This window comes from Trachypithecus francoisi, unplaced genomic scaffold (genome assembly GCF_009764315.1).
Source record: "Trachypithecus francoisi isolate TF-2019V2 unplaced genomic scaffold, Tfra_2.0 Lachesis_group1, whole genome shotgun sequence".
NCBI classification, from domain to species: Eukaryota; Metazoa; Chordata; class Mammalia; order Primates; family Cercopithecidae; genus Trachypithecus; species Trachypithecus francoisi.
In genome coordinates this window covers 3,461,852-3,481,110 of record NW_022681454.1, presented here as the reverse complement: position 1 = coordinate 3,481,110, position 19,259 = coordinate 3,461,852, and the positions used below count along the sequence as shown (strand labels likewise).

General features: G+C 50.5%; 1 protein-coding gene across 10 annotated transcripts in view; it reads right to left on the bottom strand.

Annotated features, from left to right (window-relative positions):
• RGS12 (regulator of G protein signaling 12) overlaps positions 1-19,259 on the bottom strand; it is a 147,993-nt gene that overhangs the window by 56,496 nt on the left and 72,238 nt on the right. The window contains exons 1-2 of one of the 10 annotated variants that reach the window (XM_033213580.1): positions 13,355-13,358; positions 5,486-5,489 (exon numbers count right to left, since the gene is read on the bottom strand). The exons of 8 other annotated variants lie outside the window; for them this stretch is intronic. Coding sequence is in view for 1 of the 2 variants with exons in the window: in XM_033213575.1 (XP_033069466.1) it covers positions 15,903-15,956 (54 nt within the window). In the remaining variant the exon portion in view is untranslated. Of the gene's footprint in view, positions 1-5,485; positions 5,490-13,354; positions 13,359-15,902; positions 16,346-19,259 lie in introns of those variants that run through there. One more of the 10 variants, XM_033213575.1, reaches the window with a different exon arrangement.

The following is a 19,259-nucleotide window of genomic DNA, read 5'->3' as shown; positions in this document are numbered from 1 at the left end:
GCAGCCACATCACAGGTGCTGACATACACACTTTGGAAAGCTGTCCTTCCTTCCATGCCCACAATAAATCATCCACGATCATGCTGCAATCTAAATAATATCACAGCAGGCTGGGCACAGTGGCTCACGCCTGTAATTCTAGCACTTTGGGAGGCCGAGGTGAGTGGATCACCTGAGGTCAGGAGTTTGACACCAGCCTGGCCAACATGATGAAACCCCGTCTCTACTAAAATACAAAAATTAGCCAGGTGTGGTGGTGGATGCCTATAATCCCAGCTACTCGAGAGGCTGAGGCAGGAGAATCGCTTGAATCTGGGAGGTGGAGGCTACAGTGAGCCGAGATCGTGCCACTGCACTCCAGCCTGGGTCACAGAGTGAGACTTCGTCTCAAAATGAATAAATAATATCACAGGCAAACTATACCTTTGAGATTATGAGAAGAAAATCTGCAAGGCCATACACAAAATCAAAAATGCTCTCAATAATATCTGAAAGATAAATCATAAAATGTAAACTTCATAAAAAAATATGAAGGAGGTATTTCACTTCATGTCACGCTCATGAGTAAAATTCAATTCTCAGAATCTGGCAGGCTGAACAAAGTGCTCTGGAAAATCTCTCTACACACAGCATTCACATCCCCCAAATTAGCTGAAACTCGAGAACCAGGAGAGAGGGGTGTCCCAGAGCCCAAACAGACTGAAGGAGAAGGTGGCCAGGGAGCGTGTGATGCCCACTGAGAGGCCAAGGAAGGTGGGCACGGGCTGTTGCTGCTCCTGTGATGGGCACAGGCTGGGGGCCCGTAGGGCTAGACCAGAGTCTCTGGGAGGCTCCAAGACAGTGCCACGGATGCAGGTAAAGTGTAGAGGTGTTTTAAAAGTAAACTTTACCTTTTCAAACAGTTTTAAATGTATGGAAAATTTTATTTTAAAGACAGTAGAGAGATAAACATACTTTTTTTTTTTGTTTGAGATGGAGTCTCGCTCTGTCGCCCAGGCTCGAGTGCAGTGGCCGGATCTCAGCTCACTGCTGAGATCTCACCACCACTGCAAGCTCCGCCTCCCGGGTTCATGCCATTCTCCTGCCTCAGCCTCCCGAGTAGCTGGGACTACAGGCGCCCGCCACCACGCCCAGCTAGTTTTTTTGTATTTTTTTTAGTAGAGACGAGGTTTCACCGTGTTAGCCAGGATGGTCTCGATCTCCTGACCTCGTGATCCGCCCGTCTCGCTCTGTCACCCAGGATGGAGTACAGTGGCACAATCATGGCTCACTGCAGCCTCAATCCTCCTGGGTTTGAGCAATCCTCCCATGTCAGCCTCCTAAGTAGCTGGGCTCCAGGAGTTCACCAACATGCTCAGCTAATTTGTGTATTTTTTGTAGAGACGGGGCCTCACTATGTTGCCCAGGCTGGTCTTGAATTCCTGGCCTCAAGCAATCCTCCTACTTTGGCCTCCCCAAGTGCTAGGATTACAGGTGTGAGCCTCCATGCCCCACTCAAACATGCTTTTTAATATACTGCTACTTCAAAAGGAGTAAAGGGAAATAGGGAAATCCCTGAAATGAGACAAGGAAGGAATAGAGGCGGAAGCAGTTAGAAAATGCCAATGCCACTAGGGCTGGCCGGGTACCCCATGGTGAGCCTCGGCCACAACACGGCTGTCCCCTCAACCTGACACCCTCCATCCAGCTTGGCCATGGCCCTTGGGGAGCAGTGTTGTCCTGGGTGCAACACTCCTGGAAGCCAGATATATTAATGCAAATCCTTCCAGAAAGAAAACAGCCCAACAGGGGCCCTCAGGAGTTCCAAATAGTGAGCCCACTTGAATATGAGTTCACTACGAAAAACTCAAGGACAGGCCCAACACGAGTGGGTGTCAGCAGAGACAACAATGAGCAGAGCCTCAGACACTGGAACAATCCAATGCAGAGTGTTGAATAACTATCTGTGAAGCTGTAGAGAAACAAAGGCTGCAGTAGAACAAGAGCACAGTGCAGATCGGAAAAAAAACCAGATGGAAGGAATGTCTGACAGTGAAAATACAATAGGTGAAGTTAAAGATTCAATAGGAAGGCTAAACAGAGAGCAGGCAGTTGAAGAGAGAATTTGGGAACTGGAAGATGGAACTGAAAACAACCACACTGACCACAGCACAGAGAGATAGGCAGAGAACATGAGGAGGAGTGAGAGAGAGCAGCAGAGAACTGAGGCAGTCTCCTCAGGATCTGAGGTTCAGAAATGACTGTAGAGAACTCCCGAAGACCATCACCTACAAATGGTGCTGTAAGCAGGACTAATGCAAGTCAGCAAGACTTTTCAGCAAATCCCATGATGTTCATCTCCCAAGGTAGTCACAGGAGCTGAGACACCCACCACAGTGGCTCAGCACAGCATCCAGTTGGCACTCAGCAAAGAATTAATTTACTAATCATCAGTGTTGCTTCTGGGCCACGGCTGGGCTTGCCTGTGCTCAGCAGCGGAGCTGAGGAGGAGGCAGAGTGACTGAGGGCTTGTCTCAGCATGAGGAAGGGCAGGGAAGGAGAGGGCACCTTGCAGTTCCTTTCTTCATTTCAAAGAGGGACATTATATCTCTGACAAGAACTTTTAGAATTTATGTCATCAATGCAAGTGGAAAAAATAATGCAAAATGATTTCATAGTATAATCACAAATGTGTAAAATTTTCTTTAAAATGTAAGATCTGTGAAAACACACTCTCAAATACTGAAAAGACATAACTAGCCACACAGGAACAATATCCAAAGCTAACAGCAGTCAGTCGCCCTTGAATGGTGAGGTTATGACTATCTTTTGGTAAATAAAACTTTGTGGTGTACAACGGGTGAAGGCGCCAGGTGCTGGGAGGGAAGCCTCTGGCCTTCACATACAGGTGGCTGGACCTCAGTTTACACAGTGCACAGCTGTCTCACTCCCAGGTATATTCATTAAACAAAAGCAGTAAGATTCATGGTAATTATAAATGATCTCTTTGCAAATTAAGTAATCTTGTCGGGAAAGTCATCACCAATTTCTCTGAAAGTATGAAAACTTGGAGGAGGACAGCAGTTTGATGTCCAGGTGATATGGTTTGGCTGTGTCCCCAGCCAAATCTCATCTTGTAGTTCCCATAATCCCGTGTTGTGGGAGGGACCCGGTGGGAGGTAACTGAATCATGGGAACAGTTACCCTCATGCTGTTCTTGTGAGAGTGAGTTCTCACAAGATTGGATGGTTTTATAAGGGGTTATTCCCTCTTTTGCTCAGCACTTCTCTCTCCTGCCACCATGTGAAGAAGGACGTGTTTGCTTTCCCTTCTGCCATGATTGTAAGTTCCCTGAGGCCTCCCCAGCCATGCAGAGCTGTGAGTCAATTAAACCCATTTCCTTTATGAATTGCCCAGTCTCAGGTGTTTCTTCATAGGAGCATGAGAACAGACTAATACAGTAAATTTGTACCAGAAGTAGGGTGCTGCCATAAAGATGCCTGATAATGTGCAAGTGACTTTGGAACGGGGTAACAGGCAGAGGTTGGAACTGTTTGGAGGGCTCAGAAGAAGATAGGAAAATGTGGGAAAATTTGGAACTTCCTAGAGACTTGGAAGGTTCAGAAGACAGAAATATGTGTGAAAATTTGAACTTCCTAGAGATCTGTTGAATGTCTTTGACCAAAATGCTGACAGTGATATGGACAATGAAGTCCAGGCTGAGGTGGTCTCAGATAGAGATGAGGAACTTGTTGGGAACTGGAGTAATGGTCACTCTTGCTATGCTTTAGCAAAGAGACTGATGGCACTTTGTCCCTGCCCTAGAGATCTGTGGAACTTTGAACTTGAGAGAGATGATTCAGGGTATCTGGCAGAAGAAGTATCTAAGTAGCAAAGCATTCAAGAGGAAGCAGAGCATAGAAGTTTGAAAAATGTGCAGCCTGATAATGTGATAGAAAAGAAAAAAAAAAAATCTGGGGAGAAATTCAAGCCTGCTGCATAAATTTGCCTAAGTAATAAGAAGCCAAATGTTAATCACCAAAACAATGATGAAAATGTCTCCAGTGCACATGAGAGACCCTTGGGGCAGCACCTCCCATCACAGGCCTGGAGGCCTAGGAGGGAAAAATGGTTTCCTGGGTTGGACCCAGGGCCTCCCTGCTCTAGACAGCCTCAGGACATGGTGCCCTGAATCCCAGCTGCTTCAGCTCCAGCCATGGATAAAAGAGGCTAATGTACAGCTCAGGCCATTGCTTCAGAGGGTGAAAGCCTCAAGCCTTGGCAGCTTACATGTGGTACTGGGCAAAGAAGTCAAGAATTGAGGTTTGGGAACCTCTGCCTAGATTTCAGAGGAGGCATGGAAATGCCTGGATGTCCATACAGAAGTTTGCTGCAGGGGTGGGGCCCTCATGCAGAACCTCTGCTAGGGCAGTGTGAAAGGGAAATGTGGGGTCAGAGTCCCCACACAGAGTCCCCACTGGGACACTTCCTAGTGGAGCTGTGAGAAGAGGGCCACCCTCCTCCACACCTCAGAATAGTAGATCCACCAACAGCTTGCACCATGCACCTGGAAAAGCTGCAGACACTCAATGCCAGCCCGTGAAAGCAGCTGGGAGGGGAGGTGTATCCTGCAAAGCCACAGAGGCAGAGCTGCCCAAGGCCGTGGGAGCCCACCTCTTGCATCAGCATGCCCTGGATGTGGGACACAGAGTCAAAGGAGATCATTTCGGTTTAATGACTGCCCTATTGGATTCTGGACTTGCATAGGGCCTATAGCCACTTTGTTATGGCCAGTTTCTCCCACTTGGAGTGGGGATATATACCCAATGCCTGTATTCCATTGTATCTTGGAAGTAACTAACTTGCTTTTGATTTTACAGGTTCATAGGCAGAAGGGACTTGCCTTGTCTCAGATGAGACTTTGAACTTGGACTTTTGAGTTAATGCTAGAATGAGTTAAGACATTGGGGGACTGTTGGAAGGGCATGATTGTGTTTCAAAATGTGAGGATATGAGATTTTGGAGGGGTCAGAGGTGGAACAATGTGGTTTGGCTATGTCACCACCCAAACCTCATCTTGAATCGGAGTTCCCATAATCCCCATGTGTCATGGGAGGGACTCAGCAGGAGGTAATTGAATCATGGGGGCAGTTACCCCCTGGTGATAGTGAGTGAGTTCTCATGAGAGCTGATGGTTTTATACGGGGCTTTCCCATTTTTGCTTGGCACTTCTCTCTCCTACTGCCATAGAAGAAGGACATGTTTGCTTCCCTTTCATCATGATTATAAGTTCCCTGAGGCCTCCCCAGCCATGTGAAACTGTGAGTCAATTAAACCCTTTCCTTTAAAAATTACCCAGTCTCAAGTATTTCTTCATAGCAGCATAAGAACAGATTAACAGGTAATATTAAATTTTTATTTAAGGTATGCAATGTGATATTTTAATATATGTATATGCTGTAATACGATTATCACAATCAAGCAAATTAACATGTACCTCTATCACCTCACTTAGTTACCATTTTTGTGTGTGGTGAGAATCTATTCTCTTAGCAAATTAAGATTTACTCTCGTGGCAAATTTCAAGCATACAATAAATGCAACATTATTAACTACAACCACCAAGCTGTACATTAGATCTCTAGCACTTATTCATCTTATAAATGGAAGTTTGTACCCTGTGTCCAACATCTCTCCACCACAACCCCCAGGCATTGGTAAGCACCAATCTACTCTCTGTATCCATGAATTCAAGGCTTTTTTTTTTTTTGAGACGGAGTCTCACTCTGTCGCCCAGGCTGGAGTGTGGTGGTGCGATCTCGGCTCACTGCAAGCTCCATCTCCCGGGTTCACGTCATTCTCCTGCCTCAGCCTCCCAAGTAGCTGGGACTACAGGTGCCTGCCGCCTCGCCCGGCTAGTTTTTTGTATTTTTTAGTAGAGACGGGGTTTCACCGTGTTAGCCAGGATGGTCTCGATCTCCTGACCTCGTGATCCACCTGCCTCGGCCTCCTAAAGCGTTGGGATTACAGGCATGAGCCACCACGCCCAGCCAAATTCAATGTTTTTAGAGTCCACATATAAGTGAAGCCACACATGTTTGGCTTCATTCATGTTGTTGCAGGAGTTCCTTTAAGGCAGAATATGCTATTCTTGTTCTCTCTCTACACACACACACACACATATATATTGCACATTCCTTTATCCCTTAGGTTTTCATATCTTAGCTATTGTGATTAATGCTTCCATGAACATGGGAGCACAACTATGAGAGACTGATTTTATTTCCTCTGGAGATATACCCAGTAGTGGATCATATGGTAGTTCCATATTTAATTTTTCAAGGAACCTCCACGCTGTTTTCCACAATGGCTGTCCAATTTACATTCCCACCAATAGTGTAAGGGTTCCCTCTTCTCCTACCCTTACCCACACTTGTTATCTTTTACCTTTCTGGTAACAGCCATTCTACAGGCATGCAGTGGCAGCTCACTGTTGTGACTGCATTTCTCTGATGATGGGTGATGCCGAGACCTCTGCATATACCTATTGGCCATCTGTAGAGTTTATTTGGAAAAATGTCTACTATGGCCCTTTGCCATTTTTTAATTGGGTTATTTGGTTTTTGCCACTGAGTTGTATGAGTTCCTTACGTATTTGGATATTAACCCCTTACTGGATATGCAGTTTGCAAATATTTTCTGCCATTCACAGGTTCCTTTTTCATTTTGTTGGTTGTTTCCTTTGTTGTGCAGAAACTTTTTACTTCAATGTAATCCCAATTGTTTACTTTTAGTTTGTTGCTTATTCTTTTAGTGTCATGTCCAAAAAAAAAATCATTGCCAGGACTGATGTCATGGAGCTTTCCCCTGTGTTTTCTCCTAGGAGTCTTTTTTTGGTTTCAGGTCTTAAGTGCCTTTAATCCATTTGTGAGCTGATGTTTGTGTATGGTGTGTGATGAGGACCCCATTTCTCCACATGACTTCAGGGGCAGCCATTCCCACATCTCCTGGCACATGTGGACCACTGTAAACATGTTTATGAATTAAAGCACAACATTCTTAATGTGTACTCTCATACACAGTACTATTTGTATTAATAACTTGTTTCCATTGGCCTATACTTCTTGGATTCTTCCCAAATTTCCATATATACACATTATACTTACAAAAAAAGTATAGTCACAAAAACAAAGTCACCCGTGGAAAAAGATCCCAGTAAGTCAGCATTTTTTGGTGCTTACAATTTAAACATATACCATAATTAAACAGCTATAAAAATTTCTACAACACGCCTCCAGAAATGGAATTTACACTAAAGTAAATACATTTCTGTTTTAAGGAAACTGACAAAGTATTTTAAAATGTAACTTAAGTCCGCACAACCTCTGCTCCTCCGCGGGTCTCTTGAATATGTCAGCTCAGCTGACAAGGACTCAGTTGCTCCTCTGCAGGAAGTCTGTCTGGGCCACACACATCCATGGATATCATGGATATTTTATTTTGAAATTAATGTTTTGAAAGTTTTAAAATATTTATGTGAATAGCGTCACATGAGGAATCTAACTTTTATTAAGGTTTATTCTGTCAGTAACACTAGACAAAAGGAATTATTAGAACATATAATTTCCAAATTTTATTGAGTTACAGTAATATACTGTATTATAAATTTTTCATTTTGAGCCACTGACAAAATTTTCTACGTTGAACATAAAAACTATTCAATCACCACATGATGTTCCTAAAATAAGGCAACAAAGGCCTGCAAGTTGCTCAAATGCATTAAATGTTTTCAGTGCAAAGAGAAGAAATATAAATAAATGAATTAAGAATTTAATAATCAGCTGGGCATGGTGACTCATGCCTATAATCCCAGCACTTTAGGAGGCTGAGAAAGGAGGATCACTTGAGCTCAGGAGTTTGAGACCAGCCTGGGCAACATGGCAAGACACTGCCTCTACAAAAAATACAAAAATTAGCTGGATGTGGTGGTGTGTGCCTATAACCCCAGCTACCTGGGGAGCTGAGGCAGGAGTATCGCTTGAGCCCCCTAAGTAGCTGGGACTCTGATGGCTCCTGCACAGAGGGACCCAGTCCTTTCCAGCTGGAAGAAAGTCAAAGCTGCAGTGAGCCATGATCACACCACTGCACTCCAGCCTGGGTGGGAGAGTGAAACCCGGTCTCAAAAAAAAAAGAGAATTTAACAATCCAATTTGCACCTAATATATGCTTTACCTTTTAAAATTTCATGCTTTACATTTCAAGACAATATCTTGCTGGACTAAATGCAGAAGAGCATAGCATCCACACCAGAGGCTGAGGCCTTGGAAAGGTGCGTCTGGGAGGTTCTCTGAGGCTGAGTGTAGCACAGAGAGACTATTCAGGAGAGGATGCCCTGGCTTGGTGGCTCACTGCACTCCCACATGCTGGGCCGCTCTCTGCTCCACTAGCACAGAGGTCTTCAGACCCAGCCATGACCCTCCAAGGAGCCGGCAAATCAATTCAGAGTCTGTGAGCAGCATGTTAAAAAATGAAATGGGGCCGGGCGCAGTGGCTCAAGCCTGTAATCTCAGCACTTTGGGAGGCCGAGACGGGTGGATCACGAGGTCAGGAGATCGAGACCATCCTGGCTAACACGATGAAACCCCGTCTCTACTAAAAAAAAAAAATACAAAAAACTAGCCGGGCGAGGTGGCGGGCGCCTGTAGTCCCAGCTACTCGGGAGGCTGAGGCAGGAGAATGGCATAAACCCGGGAGGCGGAGCTTGCAGTGAGCTGAGATCCGGCCACTGCACTCCCGCCTGGGCGACAGAGCAAGACTCCGTCTCAAAAAAAAAAAAAAAAAAAAAAATGAAATGGGATAAAACAGAACAACATGGAAGGGAAGCATGCGGCATGTCTCCAGGCCCGTGCTGTCTGTGGACCCCACTTCTGAGCTGCAAGTCTGTGTGTGGACACAGTGCAAGTGCATGCCTGTGTGCAGGATCTTGGGGGACATGTGTCTCCCCTGAGGGTGGCAGCACAAGGACTCCGATGACCCCTGGACAGAGGGACCCAGTCCCCTCCTGCTCCATCTGCCTCTCCACTCCTCAGCATGGTGCCCTCCTCACTGCAGCCCAGCTCCCACGTGCAACCTCACCTGGCAGCACGGCTGCCACAGCCTGCGGGGAGGGCAGTACACCTGGTGCTGAGACACAGACCTGCACTTCTCCCTTTATAGTGTGTGTGTGTGTGTGTGTGTGTGTGTTTTCCAAGGAGCTTTTCAACCTTGAATATATAAAATCAGAAGGAACTGAACTGGGGCAAAAACCACAATGACAGCATCTTCTTTTTTTTTTTTTTTTTTTTTTTTTTGAGACGGAGTCTGGCTCTGTCGCCCAGGCAGGAGTGCAGTGGCGCGATCTCGGCTCACTGCAAGCTCCGCCTCCGGGTTTACGCCATTCTCCTGCCTCAGCCTCCCGAGTACCTGGGACTACAGGCGCCTGCCATCTCGCCCGGCTAATTTTTTGTATTTTTTAGTAGAGACGGGGTTTCACCGTGTTAGCCAGGATGGTCTCGATCTCCTGACCTCGTGATCCACCCGTCTCGGCCTCCCAAAGTGCTGGGATTACAGGCTTGAGCCACCGCGCCCGGCCGACAGCATCTTTCAAAGCAGCAGCAGCTAATATTCATTTCATATCCTTGGTGGAGCCTAAGATAATACATCCTGACAACTTCTGACCCCAAAGTAGTGCCCTCCTGGGGCAGCAGTAGGGGCCATCTGACTTTGGGATGCTCCTCCTTGTCACACCATAACCCTCTGTTGGAACAAACACCACACAGGCCTTTGCCCTCCTCAGCTCACCCAGTCTCAGAAGCCAAGGGCCCTCCAACACGCAGAGAGGTGACAGGCTGCCAGGCATCCAGGCCGACATTCGTGATTTAGGTTCCCCATGTGGCAGTGCCAACTCCCCACAAGGAAAGATGAGTGTAAAAGTCAGCTGTGCTGAGAGGCTCTGGGCAGGGACTGGCACTAACACAGCTGGCCACCAGGAGCTCATCCCATGTTGGAGATGAGGCTGGAGATGAGGGCTGGAGATGAGGCTGGAGATGAGACTGGAGATGAGGGATGGAGATGAGGCTGAAGATGAGGTTGGAGATGAGGCTGGAGATAAGGGCTGGAGATGAGGGATGGAGACGAGAGCTGGAGATGAGGGGTGGAGATGAGGCTGGAGATGAGGTTGGAGATGAGGCTGGAGATAAGGGCTGGAGATGAGGCTAGAGATGAGGGGTGGAGAGGAGGGGTGGAGATGAGGACTGGAGATCAGACTGGAGATGAGGGCTGGAGACAAGGCTGGAGATGAGGCTGAAGATGAGGGATGGAGGCGAGGGGTGGAGATGAGGGGTAGAGAGGAGGGCTGGAGATGAGGCTGGAGATGAGGGTTGGAGATGAGGCTGGAGATGAGACTAGAGATAAGGGGTGGAGATGAGGCTGGAGATGAGGGGTAGAGAGGAGGGCTGGAGATGAGGACTGGAGATCAGACTGGAGATGAGGGGTGGAGATGAGGCTGGAGATGAGGGTTGGAGATGAGGCTGGAGATTAGGCTGAAGATGAGGCTGAAGATGAGGCTAGAGATGAGGCTAGAGATGAAGGCCGGAGATGAGGGCCGGAGATGAGGGCCGGAGATGAGGGCCGGAGATGAGGGCTGGAGATGAGGCTGGAGATGAATCTGGAGATGAGGCTGGAGATGAGGGCTGGAGATGAGGGGTGGAGATGAGGCTGGAGATGAAGCTGGAGATGAGGCTGGAGATGAGGGCTGGAGATGAGGGGTGGAGATGAGGCTGGAGATGAAGCTGGAGATGAGGCCGGAGATGAGGGCCGGAGATGAGGGCCAGAGATGAGGGCCGGAGATGAGGGCTGGAGATGAGGCTGGGGATGAATCTGGAGATGAGGCTGGAGATGAGGGCTGGAGATGAGGGCTGGAGATGAGGGGTGGAGATGAGGCTGGAGATGAAGCTGGAGATGAGGCTGGAGATGAGGGTTGAAGATGAGGGCTGAAGATGAGGCTGGAGCCCACACCCAGGGAAACGTTTCTTCATATGAACTAAGACTCAGCAACTGTCTCAAAATGACCTCCTGTGCAGCCAAGCCCTGGTCTCCGAGCCTCCTGTCTCCCTCAGGCTGGCCCTTGAGCTCCGACCCCTCCTGGCAGCCCCCTTGGCGGTGCCTGGCATACCCAAGGGTTGGTTACAGGGTTATGAACTTCCCTGCCCACAGGGACAGGCAGTGCATGGCAAACGCAAGCTGAGAACTCTCCCACTCACGTGGCAAAGCATCTGCTGAGCTCCCACGACGCGGCGAGCCATCCTGAGATGCTGGATGGACAAAACAAGCATGCGAAACGAACTGGCAGCCCTGCCCCACAGAGCCCAGTCCAAGGCAGAAAGCCATGGGGCATAGAGCAGGGGCGGCTAGGATGGCGCTGCTCATTCTGACAGGTGCATGGCTCCGCGGTGCTCCAGGCAAGAGATGGGGACAAGGGCATGCTGCAGCAATGGGGGTGAGAAAGTGTAAACTCAGGGATTTTGAAGGCCGAGCTCAGGAGCTTGCTGACGTGGAGTATTAGAGGGTGTGGGCTCAAGCAGAAGGGACAGGGCCAGCCCTTCCTGAGAGGCAGGAGACTGAGGGAGGGGTACACTGGAGGCGAGGGGAGAATCCAAGTCATGTTTGGGACTTAAGTCTGAGGGGCCTCCTGGATGTCTGAGGAGACACGGTGAGAAGATGTGGACCTGTCACTGAGGCTGAGGCCCAGGGCGGAGGTGCCCACTGCAGGGGCAGGTTGGGAGGGCAGCATGTGAGGGATGAATCGAGCCTGTCACGGAAGGTGGTGGAGGAAGGAGACCGGTCCCCACCCAGCCCAGGCCTCCCCTTGAAGACCTGACAGTGGTGAGAAGTCAGTGGAGTCGGAGGGGAAGAGGGGAACTCGGAGGGCGCTGCTGCAGAAGCCCAAGGAAAGCTGGTCCAGCACTCAAAGCGCAGCAGCTCCCGCTGTCTGGAGAGGCCGGGTCTCTGCATCATGTGCAGGATGGCAAAAGCGTTGCAAGGAACCTCAACCAGCCTCCACATCCACCCAACAGAGACCGGGACGCCTGCATTCACAGAGCTGCATGGGACACGGTAGAAGAAGGTGCTGAGTGCTCAAGGGCCTCGCCACACGAGCTCGCCGCCTTTCTCCTCAGAACCCAGGAGAAAGGGGTGGGGGTTTCTGCCTGAGAAGGATACACCTCTGAGTACATAACATGGACGGACAGCTTACAGCATAAGGTGTCCAATTTTTTAATGAAAAGAAGGGGAAAGAGGTGAAAATCGAAATTTATTAAAACAGTTTTTCTCAAATATACTTGGAGCTTTCCTCATATAGATGACAAGACTCAGAGCATCATAAAATGAGGGAAGAATCTGCAACCAGCATGTGAAATGGGATGCATGGATGCTTGCCAGCACAGACTCCAGGCCCTCCTGCACCAGGCTCAGGGCAACAGAGGTCTGGGGCAAAAGGCAAGCTGACCGACACAGTAGGACACAGGCAGGCAGAGGCCAGGCACACGGCCACAGCACACAGAGTGCGCCCTGCAATCCCAGTGCCAGTCAGCACTGCGCTTCAGGGTCCTGAAGGAGCATGGGCACCTGAGGGCCATTTGGGAGACACGGTCAGTGACACTGGTGAGAGAGACTAGGTTAATCCAGAATAGAAAAGAGACACGGTGAAATGCAAAAACATTCCTTGATGGCCCACCAAGCCCACCCTACAGAGGCTCACAAATCACCCAGCAGACATGTCAGCCCCAGGCACGTCAGCCCAGGCATGCCCCCGAATCCCTCTTGTGTCCTGCAGCGGCCATCAGCCATGCCCCCCTGCCACCAGCCTCAGCCCCTAACACAACCTGGTCCCACGGGGGCTGGGACTCTCTGTTGGAGGACCCTGGAACCTGGCCCGGCCTGCCCGCCCATGGCAGACTCGTGAGGGAAGGGTGAAGGTTCCAGTCAAATGGCATGGGGGCCCAAAGGCTGCAGCCAGAGTCACTGCCGCGTGTCACCAGCGGCCACCGCCTCCTCTTGACCATACTCCGTCTTCCTCATTATCTTTTCACTTCCCCAGGCTCCGACACAGGCCCTGCCCTCTTCCCCTGCGTGAGCATCTGTCTGCCTCAAGCTTCACTGTCAGGTCTCACCATATCCTCTGCATGACCACAGCCACGCCGGGCCGCAGACTGCACCAGCTCCCATGCCTCCTCCCTCCTGCCCTTCCTCAGTGACCATGGTCTCCACACTGCCTACAAGAGAACATTCCACGTTTTTAAACAGTGCAACCCTTTTTAAGATTTTTAAAATATTAAACAGAACATCAATGCCTGAAGGGGAAAGAAGCCCCGCGGTCTCTGGAAAGTTCTTTCTGTCACACTCCGGCAGCCTGAAGACAAGCCCGTGCTGAGAGAAATGAAGACAAATCTACACTGCACCTCATGTGCTCCCAAATCTCTAAAGGGCTTTGCCTTGAGAAACAAAGTTTCTGCCAAGTTGCCGACACTGCAGAACTTCTTTCCATGAAGGAAGGAAAGGAAACCCTGAGACATCACAAAACCACACCCTGACGGCCGCCGCCACCTCCATGCCGGTCACACAGGGCACACCTGGGGGACCCAGTGTGGATGCGCCCGAGGCGGCCTCTGACAGCTGAGGACCGGAGTCAAACCCCTAGCTCACACACAGGAGGAACGTCGGGGAAGCCAGCGCTCAGGCGGCTCGGCGACAACTGTCACGCTCGTCCAGCCGTGCCAGTGGGGCCTTCACCTGGGCACTCACTTGCAGTGGGGACTTGTTCCCACGACTCAGAGGAGAGGTGGAACTGCCCCGGAAAGTCCCACCCAGGACCCTGTGACAGCCACAGGCTGACTGAACGGCTGCTGCCTGCCAGGGAGGCTCAAGCTGGGCTGCCCAGGGCTGCAGGAGCCGCCCAGCCCGGAGCAGCCACCCCACAGCAGGGCACCCTGGGAGGGGTGTGCAGGCAGACAGCAAGGGCTCTCTTCCTCCGGGCAATTCCTATTTCTTTGGGGCTGGGGTCTCGGTGCCTCCTCTCAGCATCTGACTAGTGTCAGAGCCTGCAACACCTGATGCCATGTGGTTTATGGAACAGGATGAGATGCCCCGATTAGGTGACGGGCACGGGTATCTTCCTGGCCTGCCGAAGCCAGGGAGCTAGGCATCGATTGATCTGGCCAGCCAGAGCCTCCATTCTCTCCAAGTGGAAATCCCGGCAGCTCCCCCGCGTGCTCTTTGAATGGAGTCGGGCAACAGCTCCTAGAAAGGCGGGGGCGTCCTCCCCTCAAGATGAGGGGACCTGGAGACACACGGGCCTCCGAAAGAGTGCTACTGCAGACACAGACGGCAGCACCCCAGCATTCCCTGACCCTCCCATTTTTTAGAACAACTACCTGACGCTCAGAGAGAGAAGCAATTCTGCCGACCCCAGAGGCTTTCCAGCCCCTCATCTGCTGGCCAGAGCCCAGACACGCAGAGCTGCAGCAGAGACGACCACCCACCCGCTGTGCCTCCGACTGAGAGAGGGGGAGTCGCTCACTTCTGATGCCTGGCGACCACATCAGCCAGATTCCAATACGCTCGTGTGAACAACTTATTTGCCAGTATAAGCATTTGTAAGAGCTTCAAAAGGAAGTCCAAATCATGTAAATGGGCACTTACAAAGGCAGGTTTTTAATGACTTTATTCGGAATAAAAAACAAAATTTTCTACAACTTGCCTGGATATAAACTGAGATGAAAGTGCTGCCTACACATACGTACAAACGGCTAACTGATTAACTGGCCCATTAAACCCATGACAGCTCCAAAATTCACTTTCCGATGCAGGATATGAAATAGAGGTTACAGGAACACATTCCTCCTGCACCAAGACAGCCAGAGGCGGCCCACAGCAGGCACACCCCAAAGAAGACCAAAGCTGCTCCTCCAGCCTCGCGCAGCTTCACCTTCCAAGCGGCCTTCCAAATGCACAGAAAGCTGGTTGATTTCATCAGACTCATGCTGGCCCTGCCCAGCAGACCCACGTCTATTTCCCACTTAAAAGGAAGGACACAGTTCATTTTCCTGTTCCCAACCTCCATGCCCCTCATCTCTAAACTAGTAGTTTCTCCTTCGGTTCTCTACAGAAGACTTTAATTAGATATTAGAAAAACATTAAGATTATACAATTCCCAGAAAAGAATGAATTCAAAATCAGTGCCCAGTAATTACTAAGACTTCTGTACATAATTTAAATTTATTTTTATCTTTACATCAACACAGCCATAAGAGGAAAATAGAAATTATTTTTATTTCATCTCAAATCTTTTAAAAAGCCATTTTAGAGTAACTTCAACTTCATAAGCTCATATAGTAATCACCAATATGATCTACAGTACCTACCTATATGCACATTAACCAAATCAACTCATTACATTTAGAAATGTAAGCTACCATCATTTAAAGAGCCTAAGATTTTGATATATTTATCTAGCCTAAAATTAATATTTCAACAAAATCAATTCACTCACATCTTCCAAATCTATGAGAATTACTATGGTAAAGGAAAGAAAAACATCCGATGCCTTCTGTAAGTTCTAACTTAAAACCTGGCAGCTCGGGCTCCCGAAGGGTTGAGGCTGGCGGCCGGGTGTGTGGGGCCCGGGACACGCTGCAGTCCCAGAGCCTCGGCGGAGCCTCCGCAGCACTCGCTTTGAGCTGTGGTGCAGACACATGAAAAGCATTTCCAAAGCTTATCCCTACAAGCATTTGCAAGTCCCATGGCTGCCACTCGCTAAAACAGGATAACCAGGGTGCCACGCTTTCTTACCACTGATTAAATGAAAAGAAAAAGCCGGAATATCTTACCTGCTGGTCACTGGAAACGTGCGCTTCGTTTGACAACTCTTTTCCCAAATTCATTGTAAGGCACCAAGCCACACTAGGCACCCGGGTCTAAGACACACCATTCAACACCGCAGCTTGTGCGTGTCAGAAAAGTTTAGAGGCATTTCCGATGAAGTTCCCTCTCGCTCCCTTCGTAACCCATGGCAACAGGACACTGCAGGAAGCTGTGGCTTGCCAGGGTTTCAGACTCTATCTCAATTGTCTCATCCAAAGAAAGAAACGTCATTTACATAAATCACGCTGTGAGATCATTTTTAAACTATTTCCTCTACCAAATCAGAAGAATAAAACTTCGGCCGACAGGGATAATTTCTCAGTCAGTAAAACAGCTGCAGAGAATTTGTTTTTTTTAGCATCGTGGTGCAGTTCACAACCTTAATTACAGTTGCCAATGATTCTATTCTAAGCCTCCACATGCACCAGCTTACTGGGTGGCAGCCAGCGGGATCTGGCATATGCCTAAAGCCCTCTCAGTGCTATCTGTATTCCGTGATCTGCTCTGCCCACCCTCCAAATATATGAAACAACCAGAAAGCGAGGGAACCATGATGGATCCTGGCTCTAAAAAGGAAGGAGGAAAGAAAAAGAAAACTATTTATAAAGCCTAGAGATCACTGCAAAATCATCTGTTAATTTTCTAGAGATTTAGGGGTAAACCGCTCACCCCAAAGTGCTTCCCTGCTGTCAAAATCATGCAGAATGGGCCATCTAGGGTCTCGGTCTAGGCTCTAGGAATCCTAACCCTGAACCATTAGATTAGGGGACGCTTCACCATTAGAGCTGGGGAAGCTTCTTGTCCAGAAACTGCAAACTCAGTGCTCACAGGGCCACCAGGCTAGGTCCATGGCTCTGGGGTCTGGGGTCAGGCTGCCAGCTGGGAAGGCACTGTGCCAGCTCTGCTTCTGCCTTTCTGTGGAGGAACATGAGCATTCCCAACACGAGAGTGTTCAGTGAGCAGAACTCACCGCACTGGGTACACGGTGCATTTCACAAATGCACAATGGCTGCTTGCAGAATGCACGGCAGCTCACGCTTCCTTAGAAGGCTTTTCTCAGGAGCTGTGCACGTAACAAAAGTGTGGGGGAGTCTGCAGGAGCAGGCAGGCAGGCGCCCAGCCACACCCCCAGCAAGTGGAGGAATCACCCCAAGGCAGCCATACCTCCCTCTGCACAGCTGCTCCTCGCTGGAAGGGGCGCCACCTCTGCTTCTGTCACCAGCCCAGGAAGGGGCTCCCACCCAAGCTACTGGGACTCGCAGTCAGCCCCGTAGGTCTGGAGTGGACTCATAAGCCTTGTTCCACGGCAGGGCCTCGCCTCTACCTACCATGGCCCCACCCACTTCCCCTGGGCTCTGGGCCAGAGGGTCTACATTAGGTACAATAGGCATGGCAGGCAATGTGACAGAAGGTGGAGCACGTATAGACCAGGCCCCCAGACCACATCACCATTCCTGGGCTAAGCCACATCTCTCAGACAAAACCAGCATCCTCGTCCCCTGCCCTCCCGTCAGCACCATGCACCCAGCCCCCCACACACACACAGGCACCCCACACACACCCAGCCCCCCACACACACAGGCACCCCCCACACACACATGCACCCCACACACACACACCCCACACACATGTACAACCCACACACACGCACCCTCCACACATGCACCCCACACACACACACCCCACACACACATGCCCCACACACACACCCACACACACATGCACCCCATACACACGTACCCCCACACACACGCACCCCCTACACCCCCCACACTCACACACACCCACACACACACATACCCCCCCACACACACACCCACACACGCACCCCTCCACACACACGCACCCCACACACACACGTACCCCCCCACACACACACGCACCCCCCCACACACACACCCACACACCCCCACACACACACCCCCACACACACATGCAGCCCCCGCACACACACAGGCACCCCCACACACACACATGCCCCACACACACACCCACACACACACACCCCCACACACACACGTATCCCACCACACACACAGGCACTCCATACACCCCACACACAGCCATAGGCTCCCCACACACAGGCACATACACACACACACAGAGCACCCACCCATGTACACCCACCCAGGCACACTTTCAGAGAAGGCAATCTGAAGTTTCCGGAACAACAGCAAGGGGTTCTGGGGTGGCCGGGTGAGCCCCTGACGCTGACCTGCTCATTACCCTCATTGGCTTCTGAGGGGCCTGCACTACTGACAGTTTACAGAGCTTTGGAGGAGACAGTGGTCTCTAGGCGGGAGCAGAGGACAACAGCATCCTGGCCCCCCAAGAGCCCCCAGACCCTGGGGCCAGCCACCAGCGCCCGAGAACTGGATGCAGCCTGGGCGTGCGTGGGGCCTTCTGTTGAGAGGTTATCACCTAAGTGCTAAACTGATTTCACCTCAATTCTTTCAGACAGAAACATCTTCATCCCAGTGTGTTCCATCGAGGACAGAAAGGAAGAAACACGATTTCACGTTGTCTACGTGGTTTATTCTACAGAGCCCACAAAGCAGCCCAGGCTGCTAGGGTTCCGCGTGCTGCTGTCCGGTCACTAACAATGGGTCCTCTGGATTCTCCTGTCTCTCTCTAGGCTCCCCCATCTTCTCTTTTGTGGGAGCCTGTCCTTTTCTGCAGCTGCTGACCTCCCCTGCCTAGCCAGTGCCTCCTCTCTGCAAATGGGTGAGGAAAGGGATGGGGCAGGGCCAGAACACGCCTGGGAGACCCCCTGTGACTGCCTGAGGGCCCCAGCAGCAAGTGCCCTGGGGAGACAGGGATGAGCCCCCTGCCACATGGTCAGAGGTCCAAGAGCTGCTGACAGCCACGCCCCCAGAAGATTCCGGGCCCCAGCCCATCTCCCCTGCTTTGTGCTCCATCTCCCTTGTTTGGATGGACGTGTTTACTCAGTGCCTGGTGGGAGTCGGGTTCAGACCCTGGGCCAGGGAAGCCCAGCACAGCCCTTCACAAACATGCACAGCCAGCCTGGGCACAGGAAGAAAGCACTGCAAGGTGGGAGCACCCGATCGTGCGCTGCACAGGCGCCGGCGTGAAGAGAAAGTGGGCAGAGTGCTAGCTGGGAAAGGGCGAGCCGTTCTCGTTCTCGGCCCTCCAACGCAGGCCCGCCGCGGATCCCAGGGAAGATGAAGCCCCCGTGTGGTGAGCTCGGCAAGTGGGCATGTGAGCCTGGAGGCAGCTGTGGTGCAGCGGGGACTCAGGCCTGCACCTCATTACCCAGATGGACAACAGGACGTGCTTCCTGAGTATCCAGAGGGAGCCCCTCA